This window comes from Mirounga angustirostris, unplaced genomic scaffold (genome assembly GCF_029215605.1).
Source record: "Mirounga angustirostris isolate CCGP_5_RB_7025 unplaced genomic scaffold, mMirAng1.0.hap1 SCAF_3, whole genome shotgun sequence".
Taxonomy (NCBI): Eukaryota; Metazoa; Chordata; class Mammalia; order Carnivora; family Phocidae; genus Mirounga; species Mirounga angustirostris.
Window position 1 is genome coordinate 107,423,750 of NW_026991711.1, and position 17,756 is coordinate 107,441,505.

General features: G+C 35.4%; 1 protein-coding gene across 1 annotated transcript in view; it reads right to left on the bottom strand.

Moving 5' to 3' along the window:
- Positions 1-17,756, bottom strand: part of LRP1B (LDL receptor related protein 1B) — a 1,839,752-nt gene that overhangs the window by 88,112 nt on the left and 1,733,884 nt on the right. Inside the window, exons 78-79 of the mRNA XM_045868938.3 lie at positions 7,723-7,946; positions 6,911-7,017 (exon numbers count right to left, since the gene is read on the bottom strand). Coding sequence (XP_045724894.2) covers positions 6,911-7,017; positions 7,723-7,946 — 331 coding nt within the window. The remainder of the gene's footprint in view (positions 1-6,910; positions 7,018-7,722; positions 7,947-17,756) is intronic.

The window sequence follows — 17,756 nt, forward strand, 5'->3', positions numbered from 1 at the left end:
TTTTTTTCTTTTAATTTGGTTTTATTTAAATTCAATTAGCTAACATATAGTGTATTATTAGTTTCAGAGATAGATTTCGGTGCATAGAACACCCAGTGCTCATTATATCACACGCCTTCCTTAAGGCCCATCACCCAGTTACCCACACCCAACCTACCTCCCCTCCAGCAGCTCTCAGTTTATTTCCTATAGTTAAGAGTCTCTTAGGGGTTGTCTCCCTCTCTGATTTCATCTTATTTTATTTTTCCCTCCCTTCCCCTATGATCCTCTGGGTTTTATCGATTTCATTTAATTAGAGACCTTTGTTGTCTAAGGAAAAAAGAATTTGCAATCAATAATTATAAATGGTGCAGGGCCAATGTGTACTTCTTTAATCTCTCAGAAATTGCCAGGATTTGGTAAGCTTCTAGGTATCAAATAATATGTTATTTAAATCAAACTCGTAATCTTACATGCTCTCTTACTGGAGAGAAACTGGAAATTGTCCTTACCTGACACATCATTCATTAACCCAAATGTATTCACAAGACACTTCCCTTGTACTATACACTGTAAGGTACTAGGTACGTAGCAAAGAACAAAATAGATCATGTTCCTAATCTCATGGTGCATGCTTCTCAACCACCACACAATTGATTGAATCAGAAGATAAATTATGCTTTTCATTTTTAACATAGTGTCTAATAAAATAAACAAGTGTGCCATTTGTCAAAAGAAGTTATAAAACTGCACCATGAGTTAGAGTGTTAAAAATTGTGGGCATTCATCTCTTCATTCATTCAGTACATAATTATTCTTAAGCCCACACCAATTATGGGCACTATAATATTCTTCAAGGTACATATGAATACCGGTAATGGTTTTGATTTAAGTTGTTCGTGGTCTTATTGGATACATAGAATATACATTAAAGAGTTCATGTTCTACTATATCATTAAAGCAGTAGATGATGAAGTATCAACTATGGAGATAATGAGTGCTATGAAAGCCCAGAGAATCGAGGTATTCCCATCATGATTTTGGAAAGTATGTAATGGCAGTGCTGGTAGGGAGGAAACATAAGGCTAGCAAAGGGGTAGACTGACTATTCAGCTGGATAGTACAATTCTAACCTTGAAATACTTAGGGGTTACATAAAGGGATAGATAAGTTCACATCTATTCCTATTGCTGTTCATTCCTGTGGATATCATCTATACCCTATTAAAGTACAGAGTATAATCAGATGTGCAGCATCTCTGTGCACATATTCATTCATGAATTCAGAAATGAAAGATAGCATTTCCAATGAACCCAAAATGTAAAGAATAACATATTACACTTGGCAGGAAACAGAAGTGTTATTATAGTTACTGATTTCAATATAATAACCTTGGAGTCAGGGCAAATATTTATAAACATATACCAAGAAAAAAGAGAGAAAAAAAATAGGTACAAACAGGTCATGTTTCTGGGAAGACAGAAGTAATTAACGTATTTCCATAGAAGGATATCTCAAGGATACATATGTATAAGTACACATGTCTCTCTACATATAATATGTACATATACATACAGATGCAGAACTATGACTAACTTATTTCCAGCTGTTCATTATCATGCTCTAGGAATAGGCTATTTACAAAATCTAAATTATTTATTATTTCCTAAAGCTTGCATGAGATTTGTTCTTGACTCATTTTTATATCAATAACATGTAGCATGACAATACTCAGGAGTTATTAATCACTGTAAAGATAACATTGGGAGATGTTTTGCCTGATGGAATAAAATCCTGCTTAGGAATACAAAACCAGCATTTCCAATATTAAGAAAGTCACTTATTAAGCAGGGAGGCATGAAGTGAAGTAATAGATTTTTATATATGGCTTGTGGATTTTTAAAAATCTTGCAGAATTCTAACTGATATACAATGAAAAAATGAATCAAATTAACAAAATATACTAAATGACATTTTAAAATATGAATAGAAATAATTATCAGTGCTAGGGAGTTATGGTGGACATTATATGGAATAATACGAGGCTTTAACATTGTACACAGCACATTGTTTTTAACAATTATTCTTAGCCTGTTAGATATTAAAGGAATTATGTTAATCAATTTATATTAGTTTTAACATCTGATTTAAATTAATTGTTACAGGGCCGCCTGGGTGGCTCAGTCGTTTAAGCATCTGCCTTTAGCTCAGGTCATGATCCCAGGGTCTGGGGTGTCGGGTTCCCCGTTTAGTGGGCAATCTGCTTCTCTCTCCCTCTGACCCTCCACTTGTGCTCTATCCCTCTCTCTCAAATAAATAAATAAAATCTTTTAAAAAGTAAATAAATTTTTACAAATTCTCTATAAGGTAAATATATCATATATATTTTATAAATAAGAAATTTGATGCTCCAAAGTTTATACAGGTTGCTCAGTTTTAACTCAAGCCTATATAAATGGAGGGCTTATGCTCTTTCTGCTAATTTATATTTTCTCTGTGTAAGTCACTATAGTATACCCAATAAGGTCTACATCTTTCTTTTGAAGCTCTTCCTTCAGCGATTGTGACACTGAATTCTATTGCTTCGTTCCAACTGTTCAAACACCCTTACAGTCTTCAGTGCCAACTGGGTCTCTTCTAAATATAAGCATGTCACAAAATTCTACCCTAAGAAGCCTCTTTGTCTTCCCCTCCGTTGTCCATCTTAACAACTCCAGCAGCTTTAAATATCAGCTTTCTTTGCTAATTCCCCAAGCTTTAAGCTTAAACCCTAAGCTTTAAGCTCAAGAACTAAAATTTTCAATTACCTGTGTGATATCTCCATCTGACTGACAGCTGGGTCTCATCCACACCTGCAACATTTGCCTGTGACTGACAGCACCACACAGTCTACTCAAGTGCACCTTCTCAAGGTTCTACTCTCCATACCTAATAATGTCACATGGCAAACTCCTCTCCACCATTTCTGACTCTTCTTCTTCTTCTTCTTCTTCTTTTTTTTTTTTTTTAAGATTTTATTTGTTTGATAGAGAGCACGAGAGCACAAGAGCATGAGCAGGGTGGGGAGGGAGGGGCAGAGAGAAGGGAGAAGCAGGCTCCCCGCTGAGCAGGGAGCCCCACGTGGGGCTTGATCCCAGGACCCTGGGATCATGACCTGAGTTGAAGGCAGATGCTTAACTGACTGAGTCACACACCCCCATTTCTGACCCTTCTTCCTGCTCTATTTTCACTCTCTTTTCCATAGCATAAAACACTCATAACTTACTTTATAATTTACTTTTAAAAATATTATATTTTTACTATATAACCACTAGAAGAAGAGGGATCTGTGTGTTCACTCCTGTATTCCAAATGCCTAACATTATCCCTGACATATAGTAGGCACACAGAAAATATTGTTGAAAGAGTGAATAAATGGCTCCTAAGAGTCTACTGCCTATAAGTGAGGCAGAAGTTTTCAAAGCAGAGTTGCTGAGAAGAAAACTCACATATGCCCAGTCACATGGGGTAGAGAGCCTCACACCAACTCCTTTCTTGACATGTCCCTGTGGATGTCTGATCAGATCCTGTTATCTACTTAACGTAAAGCAATTGTACTTGTCATGGTCTCTGAGATCCTGCATGGGCTGACCCCTACCCACCTCCCAAAGCCTTGTCTCATGCTGTTTTCCAATTTGTTTCCAATTCATTTACCATGCTCTTTGGTTTCTCTACCTCAGGGCCTTTGGTCCCATTCTTCACTCTGCGTTGCACCATCATCCCCCATGTCTATGTCTTCACACAGTTTAGCAATTAACCTTAACCATCAATACCTCAAAAAGCCTTTCCTCCCCACTATAATTAATGTGACACCTGCTGCATGCTGCACCCACTCCTCTCTATCAGAGCCATTTACACACACATATACAAACACACTTCTTTGTTTTTTCTTTTTATGGTCCCCCACATTAGAATTTAAGCTCTGTGAGTGCAGGGATCCATACTTCTGATGACCAATAGTACCTGGCATATAGTGAGCATCCAATATTTTTTAATGAAAGGAGGGATGGATAAATGAAGGAAATAAGATAATTATATGAATGGTTAAATTTATTGACTTTTTATCCCTCTTTGACACATTTCTTATCTCTTCCACTATTCTCATATGCGTTTGATAAATTCTACCATGCTAACTCTGCCTTGCCTCCCATATACATTCTCCCCTTTTCTGCTGTTACTATTCTAGTTATGTTATTCTCTGCTCTTGTCAGGACCATACAATGGATTGTTAGCTGGTCTCTTAGCTCTGTATCTATTCATTTCATTGGCATAATGCTACCAAAGCAATAAGTCTGGAGACCTACCTTATTCACAACACCCCTTGAATCAAAATTGTACAGGTTCATTATTGACCAAGAAATCATGTAAAAACACCTTGGCATGCAAAGTTCTCTATTCTCAGTTCATGTTACATTACCTATCCTGTCCCCTTCTAGGTGTGTCATGATTCCTAATATCATAGAATGTGCCATGTAGCTTTACATTGCAGCCCCTGGCTCAGAGTGCTATGTCATTTAATATATACAACAACATCTTAAGTTAGTTATTATTATCCCTTGGTTTGCTAATGATAAAAATCAAAGTTTGAAAATAATAAGTTCCTTTCTGAGATCTCATAGCTAGTAAGTAATCCCTTGGGATTCAAAACCAGGTATATTTGACTTCAAAGAGCACTTTTATAACATCTACACCATGATAGGTTATCTGCCAACCTTTCATACGCCTACCTATCCTTCAAGTACTTGTTCAAGTGACACCTTTCACACAGTTTTCCAGTCTTGGAGAGAATACCAAATACCTATCTACTACCTGCTTGGTTCAGAGCTAAGGAATCATACTTGCCCTCCTTCCCCAGAGAATTGTCCTCAACTGACTGCAGCAGCCTCGATTGGGAAGTTAGAGCCCAAAGGTCAACCAATGACTGATGGAGCATATAAAACAGGACCCCTTCCCTGCCATGGGATTTATGCTCCAAAGCACATCCCCTGTGGCTCAAGCCAAAATGAGAGTTTACCTGAGACACAGTCTTTCTGGCATCTTTCCCTTTCTCTCTCCATCTTTTACAGATTTCTCCTGAATAACACTCCCCTCATAAATAACCTTTACAAGAATTCCTGTCTCAGGCCTTCCTAAGAACCTTCTGACAGGCAATTCTATAAATTGCTGCCAGAATCCTTCTTTAAAATGAAAATTATGTTACATATACTGTGATTATGTAAGTTAACATCATGTAAGTTGTTAATCTTTTTAAAAAATTAATTGTAGGTGATTAACATAACATAATAATAAAAAATTAATTTTGCAACTTTTCTGTAGGTCCAGAATTAATTAAAAATTAAAAAAAATAAAAAGTTAAAGCTCTTTAAAAAAATGAAAATAATGTTTGAGCATATTACGCCACTTGCCTCTTCAGTTGCCTCCCATGTCTCTCCTCTTGAAGGAGAATAAAATTCATTCCTTAACAGTGTGTTTGATGTCCCCCAGATGATCTACGCCTAGCCATCTGGGCACCCTCACTTCTCCCATTTTCCTGAGTTGCTAATATGTTCCTAGGTGTACTAACATTCTTGCTGTTCTTGACACATGCTAAGCTCATTCCTAACTCATAACATGCTGTTTCCTCTGTTTGGAAAGCTCTTTGCTCACATATTCACATAGATTGCCACCTCTATGATGTTCTCTTCTCAAATATCACCTTTCTAGAGATGACTTTTTTGATAATCCATAATTCTACACCCCACATAGCACCCATTCTTTTGTATATAGCACTTATTAGTATCTGACATGATGTATATTAAATATTCTATCCTCTGGAGGAAGGCAAGTTTCATGAGAGTTGGTAATCTCTTCACTAGAGTTAGAACTTGTCTTCAGCATCTGGAACAATTCCTCATACCAGGTGGGTGTTCAATTAGTACTTGTTAAATCAGTGACTGGAGACAAACTTATGTAAATGAACTAATTCCCAAAGACTGCTCCTTCCCATAAAGAGTAAAAACAATGTAGTTGAAGGAAAATCCTACGACACATTAACAGTTAAGAATGTAAGTGCCAAATAGAAATAAAATTGCAACTACATAAGCATAATTATTTAATAATATGTGTTCCAGAAATGTATTCTCTCCTTTGGGGTATAGTGGGCAGGGATGTTCTGTGTGGCATGAACTCCTTGTGGCTCCTGCAGTTCTGAAAATGTTTTATTGTTGAAGAATTGTTAAAGTTAGACCTTATAAGGTGGGTACGATTCATTCAGCTGGGTGCACAAAATTCAGAAGGGCATTCTAGATGGGGAGCCTGGGAGGCAAATGCAATGGGAAAAAACAGGCAGGCAAAACAGAACAAAACAAAACAAAAAACCACACAAGCTCCTGAACAGTCCTGGGGGTATAGAGAGTTTGGAGTGGTAGTTTGGAAGATATAGCTGGGAAGGATATTAAAGCCCAATTAAAAAGAGCTGTGAATGAAAGGGCAAGAACCATGATGTCTGCCTTTTACAGAAATTATTTGTTTTCCCACCTCTTTGCCCATTTAGTTTATGATCCTGTAGGATATTATCATCTATCCCAGCATCATTAACATATATAAGTAAAAATACCCTAATACATTATAAACTGTCAAAATTCCATGCATGTGAAATCCTACAAATGGCCTTGCAACTTAAGCAATTTTCAAATAATATCCCCATAATATCACTGGCAGTATGATAAGCCCTTGACTTTCAAGTTGGAAAAATACAACATGAAATGTTAATGACTTTCATAAAGTCATACTATAAGTTATTTTATCTGCTTGTAAAAATGATTATATTGCCAACAAACCTAGAAAGAATTGTAACGCTAATATGCTGATCATATTGCTCCACATTCTAGACTGTGTCAGAAATACATCATACCTGTGGGTCTTTGCAAATTCTTTTGTACTAAAATCCTTCTCAGAGTACCGTCCATTCCTGCTTCTTCTATGTGGGAGTGGTCCCCAACGACAGTCCAGTACATCATCCTGACGAGACAGGTCAAGTTGGTTAGCTTGCAGATACTGCTGTTATAACTCAACTTGCTCCCCAAAACAGTTTCTCTTCAGACTGTGTGCATCAGAATCACCCCAGAGTCCCTGAAAAAGCAGATTCCTGGATCCTACTCTAAACCTACAGACTGGGAGCCTCCACTAAGGGCGGGTGATTAGGAGTTTTATTTAACATTTCTCTATTTTCCTTTTTGGTCTTTGCCTATAAATGAAAAAGTAAGAGTAAAAAAGGAACAATTCAAGCAAAGGAAAGGAAAGATTTGTGTTAAAATTGTTTAAATTTGTTCATCCATACACCTACATCTTTTATTATCACAAATAGCCAAAATACTAATACTCTACACTTCATATGTTCAATATTATGGTTAATGTCTTGAAAATTCAATCTTAGGTTAACAATACAGGTTATGCGTTCATTGCAATGTCCATATAAGACACATACACATACCTACATAGAATGTATAATGTAGCAGCCTTTCAGGAAAACATATATATTGTGTCACCATTTGGTGTGAAGAGGACATGCTTTTGTATAGAAGTAGAGGGAGTTTTAGAAGTCTTGTGAATCTATTATATGTTGAACACTTACTATAGAAAGAAAACTACAGAGCACAGGTGGGAAAAATATCTAAAAATGGATATGCATATCAAGAAATATAAATAGCCAGCTCATTAACCTACCCTCTTTTAGGATTTACAGCAATAGCATAGGGTTCTCCAGCCATGTTTGTTAAGAGTCTGGTGCAGTTGGGGCCATTCAGCTGCCCCACGTTGATAGAGTACCTCAGACTGGTCCAGTGAGTGGTGTAGTAACTGAACCAGTGCATTCTAGAATGATCAGTCCAATAAATATTTCCAGCAACCCAGTCAACTGCAATGTCCCTGGGCCTTTTAAATTCAGGACACTAAAAGAAAACAAAACAACACCACAGTATTTTCAAAAGCAAAGCGGTAGAGGGGAGGTCTGTATACATTGATATTTTATGGGAATAATATCAACATGGTCAGGTGTTAATTGTTACACGGGTTTTTTAAATATCAAAAATGCTCCATTTTATTCTTAATTTTTATAGATATTATTAATTTCACAAATCTTAAGTGCACAACTCATTGGAGTTTAACCTAGCACTGTCTTTGTATAACCACCACCCTGCTAGAATATTTCTAGAATTATAGAAGCTTCGCCTATAACTTCTCCTAGTCAGTATTCCTCGAGATTAACCATACTTCCGATGTCTAACAAAATAGATTAACCATACTTCCGATGTCTAACAAAATAGATTAACCATACTTCCGATGTCTAACAAAATAGAATAAACAAATTCATATAAATAGTATTATACTGTTCTATTCCTGACTTCTTTTACTCAACATTGTATCTATGAAATTCATTCATGTTGTTGTACATGCCAGTTACTAATACTTTTTTATTGATGGGTAGTATTTCATTTTATGAATATGCCACAATTTTTCACCATTTTACTGATGATATCTATTTGGATTATTTATAATTTTAGGCCACTAAACCAAAGTCATGAATGTTCTTGTACATGCCTTTTGCTGGACACAAACATTCATTTCTGTTGAGTATTTAGCAAGGAATAGAATTGTTGAGTCTTAAGGTATACATATACTTAGCTTGGATAGATATTGCTAGCATTTTTTTTTCAGAGTTTGTACAAATATTCACTCTTTTCAGCAATTTAAGGAAGTCCCAGTTGTTCTGCATCCTCACCATATAGAATTTGATTTAAAAATTGCAAAAAAGTATTAGTACAGATGGACACATTTAGAGAGATACTGTATTCAAACATATTTTAAGGAAAGGTACAATATCTGTCATTTATATTAAATTTACTAGCTTGGATTTTCTGCTTTATATTGTATTATTGAATTATTGTGAGACAGAAAAGTAAGGGAGTTCTTTGCAAATAGACAGCAAAAAAAATAATGTATGCTCTGTGCCCTTCAATTAATTTGATCACTTCCAGTAGGAAATAGTGTCATAATTAATTTGACATAGTCAGGTTTATTGTGCATAACCAAAAGTGAGAAAGGATTCCCAGGGTATTATATCAAGAATGGAAACAATTATTTGAAGGTGATTATAACTAGACATGTGGTCAATGTGTAAGAACATCATTAGGACCTGGCAACCAGTGGAAATATGGGTTTTTAACACATGACAGTTTCTTGTGTGGATTACTAGAGAACGAATTCTATTGAACGAGTGAGTGGACTTGGATTAAAAGAAGAGAAACTAAACTCAAAAAAAGAACATGAGATATCAATAAACAGGAATTGCTAGCCACTGCCTGCTGTGAGATTACTGGGCTCTCAAGGAAGGAAAATATGGCCTGAACTAAACACAGAACCCATAGAAATTTCTAACGACCTTTATTATCAGTCTTTTCACCTACTGATTTAAAAATTGAAATTATGAAATTTATAGTAACATATTCCTCAACTCTAACAATAAATACTATCCATCTACCCAGTGATAGCTCAGTGATGTGTAACAAAAAGCACTCTGCAATACAATATGCTTTAGAAACAGTATAAATAATAGTCATAGGTGGGTAGAATATAAATATTTGTCCTAGCCAAACCACAAGATTATTTTCAAATGTTCCAGTATCATTTAAATTAACGGTAATTTTTTTCCTGTTTTGGCAGTGTCTAAAAGTAAATATATGAACAATGGCATGGGTATGTCACGGTAAGTCATAGATTTATAAATATGACAGACAATGAAGAAAATAACCATTATAAGCTGGTTAGGGTCTGTTGGAGCATATTTATCATTTTCTAACACTAGTGAAGCGAACCCTCAGCATGCAAAAAAATATATTGGTTATCTAGCATGAGCATAGAAAAATATCTAGTTTCCCTTTATCAGATGTAAATATATACACATGATTTCCTATCCTAAGAGTATCCTTGCTAAAATAGGACACATTCCATGCAAAGTTCCACTTTTTTGAATTTAGGATTTTCATTTTGTTTTACTCATTATTTTTTCTAAAAAAAAAGTCTGATTATCTTTCCAATCTATACTTCTACACCTGGACTGCAGACAATTAAAAACCTGAATTCTTTATTTTCATAGAACATTCAGAAGTTTGATTAAGTGATCAGGTAAGCAGACTGGTGAAAATTCTACTAATGGCAAATTCTAGAAGGATAAATCAAATTTATGTCACATTACTAGGGTAAAAAATATGGCTTAGGGGAAGGGAAAAATGTTACTTTCCACTGCTAATCACAAAGAGATACTGATGGAGTCATTTAAATCTATACATTTATTCTCTGGTTCCCTGATCAAGGAATCCCTAATGTCACTCCAGTATCAACTAAAGTAGTTAGAATATGGGGTAAAGGACATCACACCCAATAAATTCAACCTATGGTCATAAATCATCGGTGACAAGATGATTCTCAGAGAATAATGGCATCAGGGTGAAGATGTTCCCAGATGTTCATCTTCACTGACTTCACAACATACTGAATGCTCAATGATTCTCAACACTGAAGAGAGAGGAACTGAACAGAAAAAGAACAATAACAAGAAAGCAACAGGATGCTCCCATTGTCAAGGAAACTATGGCCAAATTAGGAAATCACCCTTTATAATGAGTTCCATAGGAATGAAATAATCCCTCTCTATTGCCCACAGTTTGATCAGGATTGTGAATAGTATTAGCATATAAAAGGGACTCTAGTATTAAATGGATGTTGGCGGGGGAGTGGAAGGTGGAAATTCCTGTTGGATCTTGATATAATAAAAAAAAACAATTTGTGGAGAGGTTCAAAATCAAACAGGTGAATACAAAAAGTGGGCAAACACAGTAAAATAAACAGGTTCTGGGAGAGGAATGGAGTCTGACATGGGACAACAGAAAACAGGAAAGCTAAGCCATTTGCTTCTAAAGAGGTGAAAAACAAAACAAAACAAACAGACACATCAGATTCAAAAGAAGAAGAAAATATAAAACTCTCATTGCCCCTTTGGTTAGCTCACTAGACAGACAGGCCTATGAGCTAGAGTCACTAATGAAATATGTCATGTTGAAGAGAGTGTAGAGGCAAGCAGTTACCCTGACAACAAAAAGCGTTGCTCATATTGTTGCACAAAGTGGAAGACACATTTTGACTGCTTTCTCCAGGCAGATGATTTCTTTCCTAATAAGCTCTCTAAATACACAGCCAAAGTTTTGACGCCTGAGGGATTCTTCTTTGTGGAGATATATTAGTCCAATGAATGAAACACTTAAATCTTACAGAAAAATTGGCAGACTTGTAACAAAATTACAGGTTATTACTTTAAACTACTAATCCTTTACAGCTCTGGATTGTAAGGTATCTGTCACAATTCCAGCTTCAGGAAACTAAAGCTATAAGTCACTGGAGACATTTGATTTAAATCAAGGAAAGAGGAAAATCTATGCAGTGGGACTTCAAGCATTTGAACCGTGGAAATACTGTCCTCTTTTAAAAAACAATTCCTATAGGGCACCTGGGTGGCTCAGTTGGTTGAGCGACTGCCTTCGGCTCAGGTCATGATCCTGAGAGTCCCGGGATCGAGTCCCACATGGGGCTCCCTGCTCAGCAGGGAGTCTGCTTCTCCCTCTGACCCTCCCCCCTCTCATGTGCTCTCTCACTCTCTCTCTCATTCTCTCTCTCAAATAAATAAATAAAATCTTAAAAAAAAAAAAATTCCTGGGCGCCTGGGTGGCTCAGATGGTTAAGCGTCTGCCTACGGCTCAGGTCATGATCTCAGGGTCCTGGGATCGAGTCCCGCATCAGGCTCCCTGCTCCTTAGGAGCCTGCTTCTCCCTCTGCTTCTCTCTCTCTGTCTGTCATGAATAAATAAATAAAATCTTTAAAAAAAAAATTCCTATAGTTAGCAATATACTTTAAGAAAATACAGTTAACACAAGGGTAGATTGAAGTAGTCACATATTTTATCTATGTGCTATTTTTTTCATGTAAGAAAAGAAAATTTGGCTCATTTTACTAAAGTTAATTATCCTGTAATGTAAAGCTATTAAAACAAAGCTGTAAAGCCACTCTAAAGTGTGTGTGTGTGTGTGTGTGTGTATGGTGTATATCACACTAAATGAAAAGGCTATTTACACTTTTGGCCTATAATATATGAATCAGATTAAATTCTCATAAACCAGGAAATAGAAGTAAAATAACGACTATGCAAATTCTGAACATTACTAATTTATATGGCTTAATAATATTATAAGATATGTGGATAAATATTATTTCAATCTAGAAGCTCATATAGCAATGGGGAAATCCAAAAGAACCAAGAAAAAGTTATATTTGGAGTCAGAATGTGTAAGAGTTCCAAAAACACTTCAGGAAGGGAATCCCTGCCTTCTATCTACAATTTATTCTGAAGAACAGATTATTTCAATTTGAGTAATTTTAAACCTTTATTTATCTACATTAAGACCATGTCTATCTGGCACAAACTCCTCTTAGGGGGAAAAAGAAACTAAATAAAAGTATGTAATTCTTGGACAATTTCCAAAAAGACCACATTTGTCTTTGGATTATAGACTCAATATTGTATGTGACTTTGTCTTTTTTTTTTTTTTAGCACACTCAGTATTCTTTAAACTTATCCGTCATTTACCACCCTCCCTCCAAAAATAAAAAAAAAAAAAAAGAGAGAGAGAAAAGAGCAAAACTGGCTCTCAAAACCTTCTTCACACTATTAGGGTAAAAAAAAAAAGATATGGAAGATTAAAAAGCACATTAAATTTGGAATCAGAAACTTGGCATAAAATAATCCTAGTTTCTCCATAAATTATGTGATATATAAAATAAAGGTTTTGGATTAGATGATCTGTAAAATTCTTCAGACTGTAAACATTAAATTATATAGCAGTTTAATATTATCCATTCTATGTAAGCCTGCATTTTACATAGCTTTAAGTGTGTATCTAATGCTAATAGTGAATTTTCATGCATTAGTATGTGAAAAATTTGTTGGTACTTATGGGAGCAATTTTGATATCATCCCCCAGAATTAAGGAATAAAGGTGTCTTCTGACATTTACAATTTAAACAAGCATAACACTTGAGATGGAAAGCAGAGCTATCTGAAAGTGGAGATTGCAAAGTGGTAGATTGAGGATTAAATTTAAGTTCAAGTAAACAAAACTTTTAGGTATATTTTAACTTTAAAATTAAGATATCACCTTAAAATCAAGTTTTCTTTTTCTTTTAGCATTTACTAATGAATCATTGAACATTATATCAAAAACTAATGATGTAAAAAAAAGAATCAAGTTGTTTTTTTCTTAAAAATTGAGGATATATAAGATAGTATATAAAAAGCAGGGCAACATTACAGAAAAACAGAGTCAATCAGCTGCTGCCCCCTGATTTAATGGAACATGTATTGAGTTTGCCTCTCTTACCTGGGTCCCTAATGTTATGTCAAATCTGTTTCACTCATTTATCTTACCCATATAGCTGGTTTGCAGCCCATGCCTTAAAGAGACAAAAGAAGTTGACCTTATTGGATAAATCATGTATCAATAAGAAAGGGAGTTAAGACAGCAATAAACACATAGAAAAAGAGTCACAGAAGCAAATGTTGATACTGTCTCCAGAATCATTAAGTAAGCATCTTGTGGATGACAGAAATATTCAGTATATGGAGCAGATATATATGTGTGTGTGTGTACATATGTATATGTATATAATTATGTACAAATTTGGCTCTTATAAAGAGCTTTTATATAAAGAACTTATACAGCTCAACACCAAAACCCCAAATAATCCAATTAAAAAATGGGCAGAGGACATGGGAAGACACGTTTCCAAAAAAGACATACAGATGATCAATAGATACATGAAAAGATGCTCAACATCACTAATCATCAGTAAAGTGCAAATCAAAAGCACAATATCACCTCACACCTGTCAGAATGGTTAAGATAAAAAACACAAGAAACAGTAAGTGTTGGTGAGAATGGGGAGAAAAAGGAACCCTCTTGCACTATTGGTGGGAATGCAAACTGGTGCAGCCACTGCATAAAACAGTATGGAGTTTCCTTAAAAAATTAAAAATAGAATTACCATATGATCCAGTAATTCCACTAGTGGGCATTTACTGAAATAAAACTAAAACACTAATTCAAAAATGCTCCCCTATGCTTATTGAAGCATTATTACAATAACCAAGATATGGAAGCAACCTAAATGTCCATCCATGGATGAATGGATAAAGAAGATGTGGCGTATATATGCAATGGAATATTACTAGATAAAAAAGAATGAAATCTTGCCATTTGCAACAATGTGGATGGATCTAGAGGATATAATGCTAAGTGAAATAAGTCAGAGAAAAAAATGCCATATGATTTCCACTCATATGTAAAATTTAAGAAACAAAAGGATTGAACAAAGAAAAAAGGAGGAGAAAAACCCAATTCTTAAATATAGAAAACAAAGTGGTGGTTGCTAGAGGAGAAATGGGGGTGGGGAGGGATGGGTGAAATAGGTGAAAAGGATTAAGAGCTTACTTATGTGATGAGCACTGACTAATGTATGGAATTGTTGAATCATTCATTATATTGTACACCTGAAACTTACATAACCCTGTATGTTATATACTTGAATAAATACATTAGGCTCTTGTAGTTCAGTGTATCTCATACATCAAATATATTCAGATTATAAATATGTGCGTGTGTGTGTGTGTGTGTGTGCAACAATGCTAAGTTTTATACATCATTTTCTGGCTAGCTTCATTAAAGTTAGTTTCCTACTGTCTTATTATTCCTTAAACAAACTAACATTCCAGTTCATAAGTCTAAACAGAACGTGGAATAATAATGAAGTCACCTTGAATGACACTTCTTGGGCATTCAATTGACTTTCTTTAGATAATAGTCCATCTTTCTGTGAGCCTGTCCCTTCAAACAGTAACAGTTGGTTCAATTTTGAAAGACTCGAAAACATGTTATTTGGGCTAAGATCTATAATGCCTAAGCAAGACCAATGTTAATGATAGTAATAATAATGAAAATGATGTCTTCTTAATAAAGGAGCTTCTGTTCACCGGGATAATTAAGAGAGGCAAAGGAAAGAGCATGCTTGAAGATTCTGAAATGAAGTTGCATTCCTGGAAATTAAATATAGTGTATTTATGGCTAGGAAAAAAAAAAGTGTGTTTGTGGGTATATATGTGTATGTTCACAGGTGTGTAAGGAAATGGGAAGGGTATGGTGTAAGATGAGACTGATATCACGGAGGGGCTTATAAACCAATGAGTTTTCAATGGAAAACCACTGGAAGGATTTAAGTGGGGGAGATATGATGATTATATTAATGTTTTAAAATTATGTTGGCTATAATGTGGAAAATAGCTTAGGACTGGGGACAAGAAGTGGATACAGGATAATCAGAGGAGGCTTACTGAATGGACCTTAGAAAGGAAAATGTGGAATTGTAATCTGAATTTTTGTGAGAGAAAAGTGGATAAAAATGGGATATATCTGGAGATAAAAATATTTGATCTTATAATGAATTGAAAACAAGGATGAGAAGAATAACTTGTAAAGTATAATTTTTCAAGATCAATATACTATTGCCATGTATACCAAAGATTTTCAATTAATTTATTGCTTGTAACCCTTAAAAAATACTATGTACCTACTTTATGACAAATCCTGTTCTAGATGTTAGGATTACATATAGAAGTGGGCAAAACAGCAAAAATACCTGCCATGGGAAAATTTACTTACAGCAAGGTAAGGTTCAGAGAAAATAATAAATGTAGTAGGTAAGTAAATTATATACTAGTTTAATAAAGATATGTACTGTAAGAGTGAAAAAAAAAAAAGAGTAGTGTGTTGAGGATCCAGGGTGGGAGTGGGACAATAGATTGCAATTATCAATACATTATGTATCCATAAGATGGCATTTGAGGAAATTCTTGAAGAAGTTTAGGAATTGAGCCATGATGGATATCCAGCTGAAGAACACTTAGGCTAAGAGAACATTTCAGGAAAGGCCTTACATTAGTAGGTACTGATAGGTTTTACAAATACCAAAGCATCCTTGGAGAAGCATAAGGGAGAAATTAATAGGAGATGAAGTCAGAGAGGAGACCAGATCTTTTAAACCCTTGTAAGGATGAGAAATTTGTCTTTTGAATGGGGAACCACTAGATATCTTTGATCAGAGATGTCATGGGATCTAATTTATGTCTTAGAAGGTACATTCTGGTGATTGTGTGGTAAGTAAGAAGGAAAGCAAAAAGACCAGTTAGGAGGCTACTGCACTAAGTCAGAAGAAAGATGATGGTGATTTAAAAGTAGGTATTTAAAGTCAAGCTGATGTAAGGTAGTTAACTCCTAGCATATGTTGAAGGTACATTCAATAGGATCACCTGATTTGGGAATTATGAAAGAAGAAGGATCAATAGTAACTCCTAAGATTTTTTTTTTAAGATTTATTTATTTATTTTGAGAATGGAGGGGCAAAGGGAGAGAGAATCCTGAAGCAGATTCCCCACTGAGTGCAGAGGCCAACATGGGGCTTGATCTCACCACCCTGAGATCATGACCTGAACCAAAACCAAGAGTCAACCACTTAACCAACTGAGCCACCCGGGTACCTCGTAACTCCAAGATTTTTACTTTGAGCCCCTGGAAAATGGATTTGCCATTAAATGAGATTGGGGAAGTAGATTTTGTGAATCATGAGATGTTTATTTTTAGGCATGCTATTTTGGGAACATTTTTTAAAATCCTCCAGCTCCCTGTCCTCGGGGAGTCTGCTTGAAGATTTTCTCCCTCTGCCCCTCCCCCTACTCAAGTGCACTCTCTATCTCTAAAATATATAAATAAATCTTTAAAAATTCCAAAAGAAAAAGCAAAGTAAGCAGTTGAACAGAGCCTGATAGCAATTTGGTAGCTGTGAGCATGTGGGTATGTATTAAACCATTAAACTATATAAACTCTGTAAGGAAGTGAGAAAAGGTAGAATAAAGAGGATCAAGGTCGGGGCCTACAGGCATTCTAATATTCAGAGGGAAGGAGAAAAAGATGTAGCAAGAAAGACTCAGGTGAGAAAAAATGAAGTAAGAGACCAATAAAATAATAACTATATTGGTGATTCATCTTAGAATCATTTTCTATTTCAGGGTTATTATTACATAAAATGATGTAACAAACACAAAAGATCTACTTAAAGTTTGGTTGGAGAGACTGATATTACTATGTAGAAAATAGTTTCTCAGCTATTGACATTTCAGTCAGGATCATTTCTTGTTATGAGGAACTAGCCTATGTACTGTAGAGTTTTAAGTAGCCTCCCTGGCCTCTACTATGCTCACCGAATGCCAGCAGCACTCCTCCGTTGTGACAATAAAAAAGTATCTCGACATTGCCAAATGTCCCCCGTGGTGGGAGATCATCCTCAGTTGAGCACCACTGATGTAGAACTACTGAGTGTTCTCTGATGTCTGCTTCCTCTGCAATTTTCAGCATTTGTCAAGGTCCTTAATTAACATCTGTAACGAAACTTACTGAACGCTTCTTTGTCCTCATTTACTTGATCTTTTGGCAGTGCTAGAAATATAACCTCAATCTCTTTCTCAAAATAGTCTCCTGTCTTAGTTTCTGTGACACTACATTCTCTTCTATTCTCCTAATTCACTTCCCACTCACTGTCGTCATTTT